A 12,199-nucleotide genomic window follows, 5' to 3' on the forward strand; every position below is an offset into this window, starting at 1 on the left:
AGGCACTACCTTTTATGTGACCCAGCTGCTCTCTGTCTCCCGTCTTTGCTTTTCATTGTCTGTTCCTCCACCTCCAACCTCAAGTTTTCTGAACATATTCTTATTTCATCTGCCATGGGGAGGTTTTTTTTTTTTTTTCTAGGCAGCCTAGGGGCTAGTTAGGGGCATTGGCTGGCAGCTCAGATTCTCTTTAAAGCAAAACTAGCAATCTGTTGAATAAACCAACATTATGCTGAGGAAAAAAAAATGGATAAAGCAAACATAATCTATTAATTTTTCATTTTGACCTATCAATTGCTTTAACTAGACAGATGGGCCTTAACTTTATGCTTTATACTATAAACTATAAACATAATTTATATGCTTTGTGACACAGATATGAGACAAAATTAGTAAAGATAGTTTGAAAGATTTCTAGAAAAAAATTTTTAAAAATACACTAAATAAAACATTTGCCCCCATAGACAACGTAATCCCTGTGAAAACTGGAGCAGGTGTGGTTTGTGGAAAGGGCACTGAATGAGGCTGATAACATCTTGGCTCTCTGCCCAGCTCTGCTACCTTATTACCATGTGACCTCAGGCCAGATATTGTACCTTACTGAGCTTTAGTGACATAATAATACTTGCCAAACGTACCCCAAAGGGATGTTGTGAAAATGATAGAAAGGTGGTTTGAATACTTGAAAACGCTATAGGGCATTCTTATGATGGGAAAGAATGATTTTGGATTTAGGATGAAAGGTTAAGGAAATTTGGGTCAACTGCTGAAGTAGAGATTGTTATTACTACGATGGTTTTCCTTTTAAATGTTAACCACAATACAGTATCACCTTACAGCTTGTATTTTTTCATATATATAAGATTATTAAAATCTGCCTTTAAAATGATTGTTTGCTTTCAAATGTAAGACACTTATTTTAATATTTATTTAGTACAACCTAAATAAGATATAGAAAAATCTGCTGATTTTTCTCAGCAGAACTCTGACTGTATTTATAATGAAAATCAGTGGGGAAAATGGGCTTTATTTAAGAGAAGCGTCTGTGCCACAACAGTATCTTAGAATATATATTCCATTTCATAAATCACACCAAAGTCTAATTCTTATACAATCTACACCCCAATAATGTAAGTAAAAAATTCAAGTGTCTAAGCATAATTCATCAACCCAACAATTTTCTTTAACTGAATATCAGATGCTGAGACCATGTGTTTAAATATATAAAATTACCATATTTAATCAGTGATTGTAATATAGAGGTCTGAACCTTAACCAACCATAAAAGTAAGATTCTATGTGCTTTCATGCATTCCTCCACCCCCACCCCCACCCAGTTTAGAGGAAAAAAACAAAAAAGAAAAAAACTTACAGATTTTTATGCTACCAAGGTTGTGAGCAAATCCCAAACCCTTAATGGATATTGTTTATCCTCACTCAGCACAGACCAAGTAAAATGTCACCCACCTCATCAAACAAGTACATTTTTCTATTCTGTTGTTATCACAATCTCAGTAATATATTTCTGATTAATATAAATAGAAAACCATTAGTTTTAACTTATTCAGTTTGACACGCAGATATTTAAGAGCAGGGGGCTCTCATAAACAGAAAATAATAGAAGGAATACTTGGTAGTAATAAATGTAAAACAAAGCAGTTAAATGAAATTTACTTATGTCTTACTATTGTTAAGTTTTGTCTTATTATAAGTTTAAAGTCTTACTGATGTTATAAAATTAAACCTTGATATTATAAAATTAAACTTTCTGCAAGGTCATTCCTCTGCTGTGGGCTTTACCTGGCTCCTGAAGAAGTATCAGTTGATAATCTGGGCTTGAAAAGGTTTGGTTAGCATTTCTTCAGTTCTAAGTATTTCATCGATTATTGCTTTACAAATGAGCTGAGACCCTGAGGCATCCTTCAGACTACTGGAAACTTAATGGATGACTCAGTAGGAAATTTGGTATTTAAACAGGAAGAGACCGGCATCACTCTTTACTGTTGGCAGAGTGTGATCTAAAAGAGATTTAAAAAAAACAACAACCAAATTTAACAAATATTCTTGTGCTTAGTAGGTACCAGGCTCCCCAAAGCTCTTTAGAGGCATTACCTCATTTAATTTAATCCTTACAACAACCCTAATAGGCAGTATGATTATCTTCTTTAGCTGATGAGGAAATGAAGGCACAGGGAGCTTAAGTAAACTTCAAGGTCACTTGATTAGTGATTGGGATTCGACCCCCGGCTCCCTGGCTCCAGAGGCTTGGCTGCTGCCGCTCTTTGTGAGTGGTGATAAAAGAGGTAACAGGCACACCAACTAAGCTGGTTTTCTGGTACGCTGCTTTACTCCAGAGGAGAATCAACCAGTCTTTTTCTTTTTAGAACTAGTCTTTTTTTTTTTTTTTTTTTTTTTTAATTTTTCTATAATGGACTTTTTTTCTTATTGATGTACAGTTCACATACAATCTTATATTACTTTCAGGTACAAAGAATGATTCGATATATGTATACTCTACAAAATGATCGCCACAATAAGTCTGGTTACCATCTGTCACCATGCATAAATACAAATTTTCTTTTTCTTGTGATGTGAGCCTTTTAAGATTTACTCTCTTAGCAACCAGTTTTAACAAGTACTGTAGTGAACCTGAAAGAGATACCAGTGGCAGTAATCTATGCCAGCCAGGCACATCTATACATAGACGTCAGATTTCTTAAAATAAGATTCATAATCAATTTCTAAGATGTTAATACTTCCCTCTTCGTTTTATGATAAAGTTTCCTAATAAAAAGCCAACCTCACTTGAGACCTGGCCGTTGCTAAGCCAGCAGTTGAACTGGTGCAAATAAGATGAAAAGTCAGCAGGATCTGAGAAACTACAACTTTGCTTCCTCAACATTCATGGATTTCTTTCGTTTGCAAAGGTATTTTTTTAAGCGAGTTTTATCTTGTATTTAATGGGGCGCCATTTGTATTTCACATTTCTCTTAAGCATCTAAAAATGTTACAGAATCGTGTCATTTCCTTTCACATTAAATATCCAATCAACCAGAGAAGTTGAGTAACTTGTTAAGTATCCCAAAAAACAAAATGTTAAAAAATGAATTTGAACTTGGCGATTTCATTCAGTCGTGCGTCCAATGGGATGTGAGGGAATCTCTTATGTGCCAGACATCGTGTTTGGCATTTTAGTTATCCGGTTTAACCCCACAGCCTTGTAAGGTCACACCCATCATCGGGGGGCCGAGAAAAGAGGCTTGCAGAGGGTAGTAGCTTGCTATGAATTTCACAGTTAATAAAAGGCCTTAGTGAATTATAAACTCAGATGTTTCAGGCTCCACGGAGCATAGTACTATTTAAGAGACGATCCAAGGCCTGGGTATCTTGCTAAGAAGGTACCAAATTTGCTGGCAATCAAATGATGGTTCAATACCACGGCATCTGGAAATAGTGAGCAAATCATGGCGGTAGGGTGCATCCAACCACTTCCTACATGATTGGTTGAAATAGAAACACCTTCACATACGTTGGAAAATGTGACATAGCTAAGGATCCGGACTTCTTCACTTAGCTAGCAGGAAGAAGCAGCTTTTGAACAAAAGGGAGACCACGGCCTAGGAGGGGGGATTAAAACAATTTGCCTACTGAAGCTGGTTGGTGCTGCAGTACTCAAGGGCCAGTTGACTGCACGGAAGTCTTTTCCGCCACGCCTGAATGGGTATAGCTACCGTAGGACCACCCAGTGCTCACCTTCAGATGAGAGGGCAAGTCCCATTACAAGGGATATACACAGATCCATAACACATCCTGACAATATGTTTCTATAAGAAGTGCGAGATGGAAGGTTTCATTAATCTGGGACTGGAAAAACCCTTGTTCCCGGAGCGTGGTATTTTGGGAGGAAATTACACCATTGAAGTCTCCTCCTTGAGATACCCTTTTCCCTCCAGGTACATCATCCTTCTTTATCGATCTCCAGGGGGAGGCGTACCCGAAGCTCAAGACCAGTCCCTCAACGCCGAGGGGCGCGAGGTCCCCGGGCTCGCGGGGGCGGCGGTGACGCAGGAGGCAGCGGCGGCCCAGGTCGCGGCGCGAGGTGGGGGCAGGTTGCTCCGCGCGGTGCGGCGCCAGCCAATCAGGAGGCGCGGTGTTTCGGGCGAAGGGAGGAGAGAGGGTGGGTGGGGGCCTCCAGGTTTCCTCCGGTGCCCCGGCAGCGCCGCCTGCAGTTTCGAGCCCGAGCGCGGAGCCCCGCGGGGGTCTCCGGGTGCGCCCGCCGGTCCCGGTTTTCCGCCTCTTCCCCGCCCTTTCGGGCCCGCCCCCTCCTGCGATCCAGACGCGGCTCCGACGGCGCCCGGCCTTCTCCTCTTCGGGCCCCCGGCTCTGCCCGCAGCGCGAGTCTCCCGGTCGCTCTACGCCTGGTGTCCGGGGGCGGAGTGGGGGGGGCGGCGCCGGCTGGGGCGCCTGACCCCGGGCGGGCGGCGGTAATGTTGCTGCGGTTGCCGCCCTTGCGGCCGGGCGGGCAGCTGGAGGTGGCAGGAGCCGGGGTCGGAGCGCGCTCGCCGCTAGCCGGGACGCCGCCCACGCCTGCGCTCGGCTCCCGCGGCCGCCGCGGGGCGCCGGGGCCCGGCGCGGCATGAGGAGGTGGCTGCGCGTCCGCGAGCGCTCAGCTCCTCGGCCCCCAGGGCCCCCGCGGGCCCCCGCGCGTCGCGCGCGCCGGCTGCGGCCCCGGCGCCCACGCTAGCCCCGCGCAGGCACGAGACGCCGCGGCCCGGACGAGGCGGCGGCACAGGCCTGCCGAGCGCAGGCGGGCAGCCTCCGGAGCGCGGGGGCTTCGCGTCCCGCACCCCGGTGAACGCGGGTAGCCCGGGCGTGCTGCATTTTGCTGCCCCTCTCCGCAGGGGCGCCGCGGCGTGCAGCCCGCGCTTCTCCCCACCTGCAGCCCCTCCTCCCGCCGCTGCCGGGGGTGGGGATAAAGAGCACGTCCTTGCCCTTCCTCGGCCTCTTCAGGTCCTGCTGTCCCCGGCCCCCACCCCGCCTTGCCTCCCCCCCCCCCCCCTTCCCTCCCCCGACTCTCCGGCCTCCCATTCATTCCGTGCGCTGCCTCCCTCCCCTTTCCTCTTTCCCGCCCCGGCCCTCCCCCAGAGCCTCCCCACGCGGACCCCGTTGCAGTCTCGCTATTCTTAGCACATTCGTGGAAGTTTAGGGCCTGGATGGTGCCCCCAAGTCCGGCCTGAGAACGCAGCCCGAGCTGCTGGCCGGGAACAGGAAGATGTCTGTGCTCAAGCGGATGATGCGGGTCTCCAATCGCTCCCTCCTTGCCTTCATCTTCTTCTTCTCCCTCTCCTCGTCCTGCCTCTACTTCGTCTATGTGGCTCCAGGCATCGGTAAGCACCGAGACACACCCTCACTTCTCTCGGTCACGCCGAAGGAAACGGAGGATGTTCACTTACGGGATTTGGAAGGCGTGCGAACAGGGGCCCGGCAGAAAGCGTTTTATTTGAAATGTTATTTCACGAGTGTCAGATAAACTGCTTGGGGGGCATGGCTGTGGTACGTGAGTGAGTTTCGTTTGTGCACGTTTGAATAACTTGAAGACTGCATTAAACGGACACAGCAAAATTAGGTGTGGTGACCCCGGATGCCCTGGTTGCTTTCTTGAGTATTCATGACAGTGTTATTCACTTAATATCGGGTCCTTTAAGCTTAAACTCAGTGCTTAATCGTAGTTTTATTCACACACTCTCAGATATAATAGCTGATTGTAAAAATATGGAGAAACCAACACCAGCGAATGTGATTGAGTTCAAGAATGTATGTTTTCAAGTGTTCTAGGTCACTTTTTTAGAATGGGGTCAGTGAACATTTGTGCCACTCACTTCAGGAATTTTTAGGCGATGAGTTTTCTTATGAAAACAATGCTCCATTATTTAGTCTGCTTTTCAAGGGTAGGTAGAGTCTGCTACCTGTTAGGATGACTTCTGAGATAAAATAACGATTAAAACAACAATTTTGTGGGATAGTTTGTAGTTTAACTTTATCCTACTTATCATTTTTTGGGCCTTTGGCCTAAATACCCTTCTTAATAATCTACTTGAATTGGCTTATTATATATTCTAATTACTCAGCCCCCTTTGGTTGAAAAGGTGTCAATGTGGTATTCTAGTGACTAAAACCTAGGAACCTCATATGGGATTAAAACACATCGTGTCTCCCAAACTTTTTCTGGGTTTTTCCTGGTTATTATGTAGTTAATGTTAAATATTTATGGTATGTATTTAATGTTAGTGTATTTAGTGTGAAATATGAGTTTAATGTTAACTTAGTATTAATGTGGATCTCCTATTATTTCTTTTTAGACACTGGTAGGCTTTTGAGCCAGTGCCATTTCTCCCTGGTTCAGGCAAAAATGAATGGCCTCTTATACAGTGAAAACAACTGCAAAATTTTGAGATGGAATTGTTATCAGGATATTGTCCTGTGCAATAGTAGATTATATTAATGACTTTCAGGGGAGAGGGAAGAGGCAAACCTTATTGAGACGGTTTTATTTCCTAAAACAGGATCACTGTATGATTTTTTTCTTGATTAAATTTTTGGATTCAAGTAAGATGTTTAAACTCAGATAATGATGCTTGAGAAGACATAAATTGTTGAAACCTTGATGTATCCCAAAATAGAAGTTTAGGTTAAAGTTTGAAGAGGTGTGAATATTTTAAAATATTATTTTCCTTTGACGCAGTTTTTTCCTTAGGCTGAATAAAATCCCCTGGAAACCTGTAGAAGAAATGACAGCGATAGCTCGGTGGATTTGAGAGTAGTTAACCAAAATATTTGGTGGCTGTTCTTAAAATCTTCTGCCATTTTGGAAGTCTTATAAGTTAACTCTTACTGGGGCACCTGATGGCTCAGTAGGTGAAGTGTCTGAATCTTGATTTCAGCTCAGGTCATGATCTCACAGTTTGTAGGATCGAGCCCTGCGTCAAGCTCTGCACTGACAGCACAGAGCCTGCTTGGGATTCTCTCTCTCCCTCTCTGTCTGCTCCTCCCCCGTGCATGCATGCTCTCAAAATAAATTTAAAAAATAATAAACTCTTCATTCTATAGCAATTTTTACTTTGTCATGTAGTTCTCTCTTTAAAGGTTGGAAATCTTTGGGTGATGTTATTTTATCAGATATTTAACTTTGAGAGGTTTTGGAGAAAAAAGTTTTTTTGCACTTAGGCAACAGTTTTGTTTCTTGGTATTTTGAGTAACTTGTTGAACTTAGGTTACTCAAAAATCTAACCAAAGGAAATAAATTCCAGCTGTTGCTTCTTAGTCATCCCTTTTTCTTGGTGCACTGAATCTGTAGATTCTTAGAATTCAGTTGATGTGATATACTAATACATTTTTCTCACTTATATACTTAATGTTTGCCATAACATTATGATATGTCATAAAAAATTTGGCAATTTTCATACAGACAATTAGGCTGACACAGTTTAAACTACTGTTTTTGTGGGTCTTATGATTTATAACTTAAAAAAGTTGATTAAAGCCAGTTAAGAATGAAAATCAAAACTTACAAAGTACTTAAGAATGAAAATCAAAACTTACAAAGTACTATCAATTTATTATATCGTCTGTTTCCCAAACCAAGTATTATTTAGCAGGAAAAAAAAAGTCTTATTTTTCTTTTAAGTGTTGGGAAGCAGTTTTCCAAAATTCACATTTTTGCCTGAAAGCTCAAATTTTACCATTGGCAACAAATACTGTCAGTTTTGTTTTGTTTGTTTTTTTTTTTTTTTGAAGTGTCCGGCTCACTTTGTTCATTTTTGGGAAAATGTAGGTGAAACACAGGAATCCAACCATAGTTTGTCAGTTCTCTAAAATAAAAATGATAGTTTATGTAAAATGTGGCTAGTTCAGCTCACAATGCAACAGTCAGTGCACAAGTTGATTTTCAAGATAACCATGGTACTTTGGTATGCTACAGAGATGCTTATGAATACTTCCCATTTCATGACACGTTTCTTATTAATGAGATGTACCCCAAACTAATTAGGTTCTTATAACTAACTAATTTGCATGAGGTGTACAGAGAATCTTCTTGAAATAATTCATATTTAATTATTTTTAAGTTTTTTAAATTCATTTTGAGAGACAGAGAAAAAGAAGGGACAGGAGGACCAGAGGGAGAGGGAGGGAAAATCCCAAGCAGGCTCTGCACTGTCAGCGGGGAGCTGGATGCGGGACTCGAACCCACAAACCGTGAGATCATGACCTGAGCCGAAATCAAGAGTCGGACGCTCACGTAACCGACTGAGCCACCCAGATGCCCCGAAAGAATTAATCTTTTAGCCTGAATTACATCTTGGGGCAAAATTTTCATGTGACTAAAATACATGTTGTGTAAGAGGGTACTCTTTGTTGATCTTAAATAAATGTTTCAAATCTCTTCTGTTAAAAAGCCCATATTATTCCTATCCACACCAACTTGTTGAGTAGACATTAATTATATTTTCCTGCCTTTTATGTCCAGAGACCTATTTTTGTCATGCGCCTTCCCCCAGGCAATCGGTCTGTCATTTTTAGTTCTTCTTCCTCAGTTTTCTTTACCTGTGTTTCTCCCTCCCTCTCTCTCTTCCCTCTGTGTAGTACCACACAGTTGTAGACAGCCTGATCTATTTCGTTTCCAGTGTTTTCTGGTGTTCAACAGTTTTTTTGGCTAATGGGTGTTAAGCTACAATGAGTTCCATCAAACTCTAAGCTCATTATTCTTAAGAATATTTTGAAACATTTTCCTTGAAATTTCTTTTTTTTTTTTAAAATTTTTTTTTTTCAACTTTTTTTTTAATTTACTTTTGGGACAGAGAGAGACAGAGCATGAACGGGGGAGGGGCAGAGAAAGAGGGAGACACAGAATCGGAAACAGGCTCCAGGCTCCGAGCCATCAGCCCAGAGCCTGACGCGGGGCTCGAACTCACAGACCGCGAGATCGTGACCTGGCTGAAGTCGGACGCTTAACCGACTGCGCCACCCAGGCGCCCCTTTCCTTGAAATTTCTAATTCATGCTGGAAATACAGGGATAGTCTTTATATCATGAACTTTAGTAGAAGGGAAATTGGTCTGCAGACTACCCCCCCCAGGAAGTCCATAGACCGCTTCCCCTAGCCCACCTGGTAGAGTCAGGAGCCATTAATTGTTTCTCATTCTCTTTCTGCTTTTGTGCAGGATTGCAAAAAGATGAGTGCAGTTTCCCCCCAAGGTCTTGACCTGGCTGGATTGCCAGTGAAATTCCATTTAGCGTGAAACAGTTTCCATTGTAACTTCCAACACAACGTACTTCTATTTTCCTGCTATAGTATCAAAGGAGAAGATGAGCTGACTTCCAAGTTCATTCAGTAAACACAAGTGGAGTATCTCACATAGGCTGGACATTGTTTGAGGCACAGAAGATAGATGACTAAGACACAGTTACTTCCCTCATGCTACAATGGGATGAACATCAGGAAAGAGCTATAGCCAGGCCTTGTGGAGTGTGGGCTAGTTACGGATATCCAGAAGGAGCTGGTGGTTGGAGCAGGCCATTGAGAGTTTTCCGGACTAAGCAATGGGACAGCATGGGCAAAGGTACTTAAAAACAGAAGTATTTCCACCCGGCTACCACTTAGGATGTGGAGTGGCAGGTCAGCCAGTATTTTGGTGTCCAGGACCCAAAAATTCCTGGCAGAGAGAAGCTGGACTTGACTCGCACAGGTTTATCAAAGCGTCTATGATTAAGAAAAAGAGTTGATGTGCCTATAATTAGTGGGGTAGTATGGCGGAGAAGATTGCATAACTCCTTTGGGAATGGGGTTTCACTGTCTATTTGACTCACCAGAGCTTCCGACCTTTCCTAGACATGCTGACAGGCTGTTTTATTCTTTGAGTAGAGGTGGAATCTGGTTGGGGCACTTTGGTCTGAATTCCTATGGTACCTTTAAGGAATTACCCGCAAGTGCTTTGTTAGCGGGCCTCTGGGCGGTTTGTGAGCTCTGCTACTTCTGGTGTAGCTGATGGGTGGTCAGAGCGTGGGGGTCTGTGTGCACGGGTATGCGTTATGGGAGACGGTGGCTTAGTTAGGTCATTGCTGAGAGCCCCCTGACATTTTTTTTCTAAATTTTTATAGATTACTTTCACAGTTTTTTTTTTTTCCATATGAAATCGTCTCAGTTGTTTCTTACAATGGTATCCATTTTCAAAGCTTTTATACATTTATCCTGTAGTTGTATTTCTACTGATTTTTCCTGAATGTTTAACATTGATGCCCATTTAATTTTTTTTTTTTTTCCTTGCCTGAGTTCCTCTTGGCTAGCTCAGAAGGTGGCAAGTTGCCCTGCAGCTTTCTTATCATAGCCCTTTAGCCTCCTGGCCCTGGCTGTGTGAGCCTGGTTGTGTTCTTTTTGAGCTGTTGAAGTTTGCTTTGTGTGTCAAAGGTCCACTGGTGTTTTCCTCACCAAGTTCTCTGACCTACATGGCTCCTTTTAGGGTTTCTTTTGATTTGGGTCTTGGTGTCAGTGGTTTCTTTCCTCCGGGCCTTTCTTTGCTGGTCACTGATCCCAGGCTCAAATTTTTGTCCTGGGAGTAGCAGGAAACATCAGAAGTTTTGAAAAGGGGAATGATGCAATCCTTTGTTTTAGAGCATTTCTTTTAGCATGGAGCATGATTGATAAAGGGCAGAACCAGTGGCAGGGAGACCAGGTAGGAAGTTATGTCAGTAGCTCAGAAAGTAGAATATGAGAACCTGATCAAGGTCATAGTTGGATCCAGACAGAGTTGAGAGGATGTGAGTAGTGACATTGAAGGAAAGAGAGAGGCTTTAGGAGGATGCTGGTATTCCAGCTTAGACAGCTAGGTGGCTGGTAGGAGGTATAGACAGGCATGTGCTTTGAGGGAGCTATTTTGGTTTTAGAGAGAGTGAGTTAGGATATCCTAACTCTTTAGAGTGGGATACCCAGGAAGAACATGTCAGTAGGTAGGAAGACGCAAATAAGAACTTAGAGCCTAGGAGAGACGTCTAACAAGAGAGAGATTTGGCTGTCTTCAGCATATACGTAAATGGTACTTACCTATTTTTCCCCCAACACACCTGAGTGATAAAACTAACTCCCGCAAGTAGAAGTAACTCGTCATGTCAGTTACTGGTAAACATGGGGCGCTAAGGATTAAATCGAAATATGGAGGAGGCCTAAGTGTAGTTTGAAAAGTTTCCCAAAAGGCTCTGTTACCCTATTCATTCCCCAGTCTCACATAGGCAGTCAATGTGGTTGACATCATGGGAAGTTTGGATGGCCACTCAAGGAGAGCTTGTGGAAGCCGAAGAGAAGATAGCCATGGATGAAATCTAACAACTTAGGGCAAGTGGAGAAACAGGAACAGGAAAATGAAGGGAGAGAGAGAGATCATAGGAATGAAGTGAGGCCTTTGTGAGTGAGTGAATGAATGAATGAAAAATGATGATTAGCAAGACAAGTGTTGCAATGGGTTAATGCTTAGAAGAATTCCCAATTTGGTAAGTAGGAGGTAAGTAGAGAACGGATTATAACATGTGGTCTAGGAAGACTTCATACTGCAAATGTTTGTCTCTACAGGACACTGTGGTTCAGCATTGAACAGGATCCACAGGTCCTTGTCTTCATAGACCATATAACCCGTGACAAATCCTCACAACTGAAGAATAACTATTCTAGAGTAGAGTGAAATGCCATTTGTTGTGGATGCACTGGTTGTGGGGTGGCACTAAACTAATTTAGGCATTATGCAGAAGACAAAGATGAAGCTGCGGCCAGAAGCTTAAATTAGGTACTTAAACGATTGGCTTGGGGGAAAAATATTTCGTGCTAGATTGGAATATTTGAAAGCTAAGAGGTGAGGGGGAAATGGAAAGTTAACAAAAAAAAGTTAGGGGCTAGAGCATAGAGTACAGAGAGGAGTGTGGGCTGGAGCCAGAGAGATACACATGGGTCCAGTCGGAGTGATCCTTGTAAACTGGGTAAGAGAACTTGGACGTTAGCCTGAGGACAATGTCAAACCCTTGAGCTTAAATTTTAAGTAGGAGAGTGATGCAATCAGATTTGCATTTCAGAATATTTAGGCGGTGCCACTATGAATGGATTAAAGGGAGCAAGATCGGAATTAGAGCAGGTAGAGTGGGATAAAGCGTATAGGTACATT

At 43.1% G+C, this 12,199-nt stretch overlaps 1 protein-coding gene across 2 annotated transcripts in view; it reads left to right on the plus strand.

Annotated features, from left to right (window-relative positions):
- The first annotated feature begins 4,909 nt into the window (after window positions 1-4,909).
- B4GALT6 (beta-1,4-galactosyltransferase 6) overlaps window positions 4,910-12,199 on the plus strand; it is a 98,694-nt gene continuing 91,404 nt past the window's right edge. For both annotated transcript variants that reach the window (XM_058692427.1, XM_058692426.1), the window contains exon 1: window positions 4,910-5,387. In XM_058692427.1, the coding sequence (XP_058548410.1) occupies window positions 5,273-5,387 (115 nt within the window). In that variant the 5' untranslated portion in view covers window positions 4,910-5,272. The remainder of the gene's footprint in view (window positions 5,388-12,199) is intronic.

This window comes from Neofelis nebulosa, chromosome 11 (genome assembly GCF_028018385.1).
Source record: "Neofelis nebulosa isolate mNeoNeb1 chromosome 11, mNeoNeb1.pri, whole genome shotgun sequence".
Lineage (NCBI taxonomy): Eukaryota > Metazoa > Chordata > Mammalia > Carnivora > Felidae > Neofelis > Neofelis nebulosa.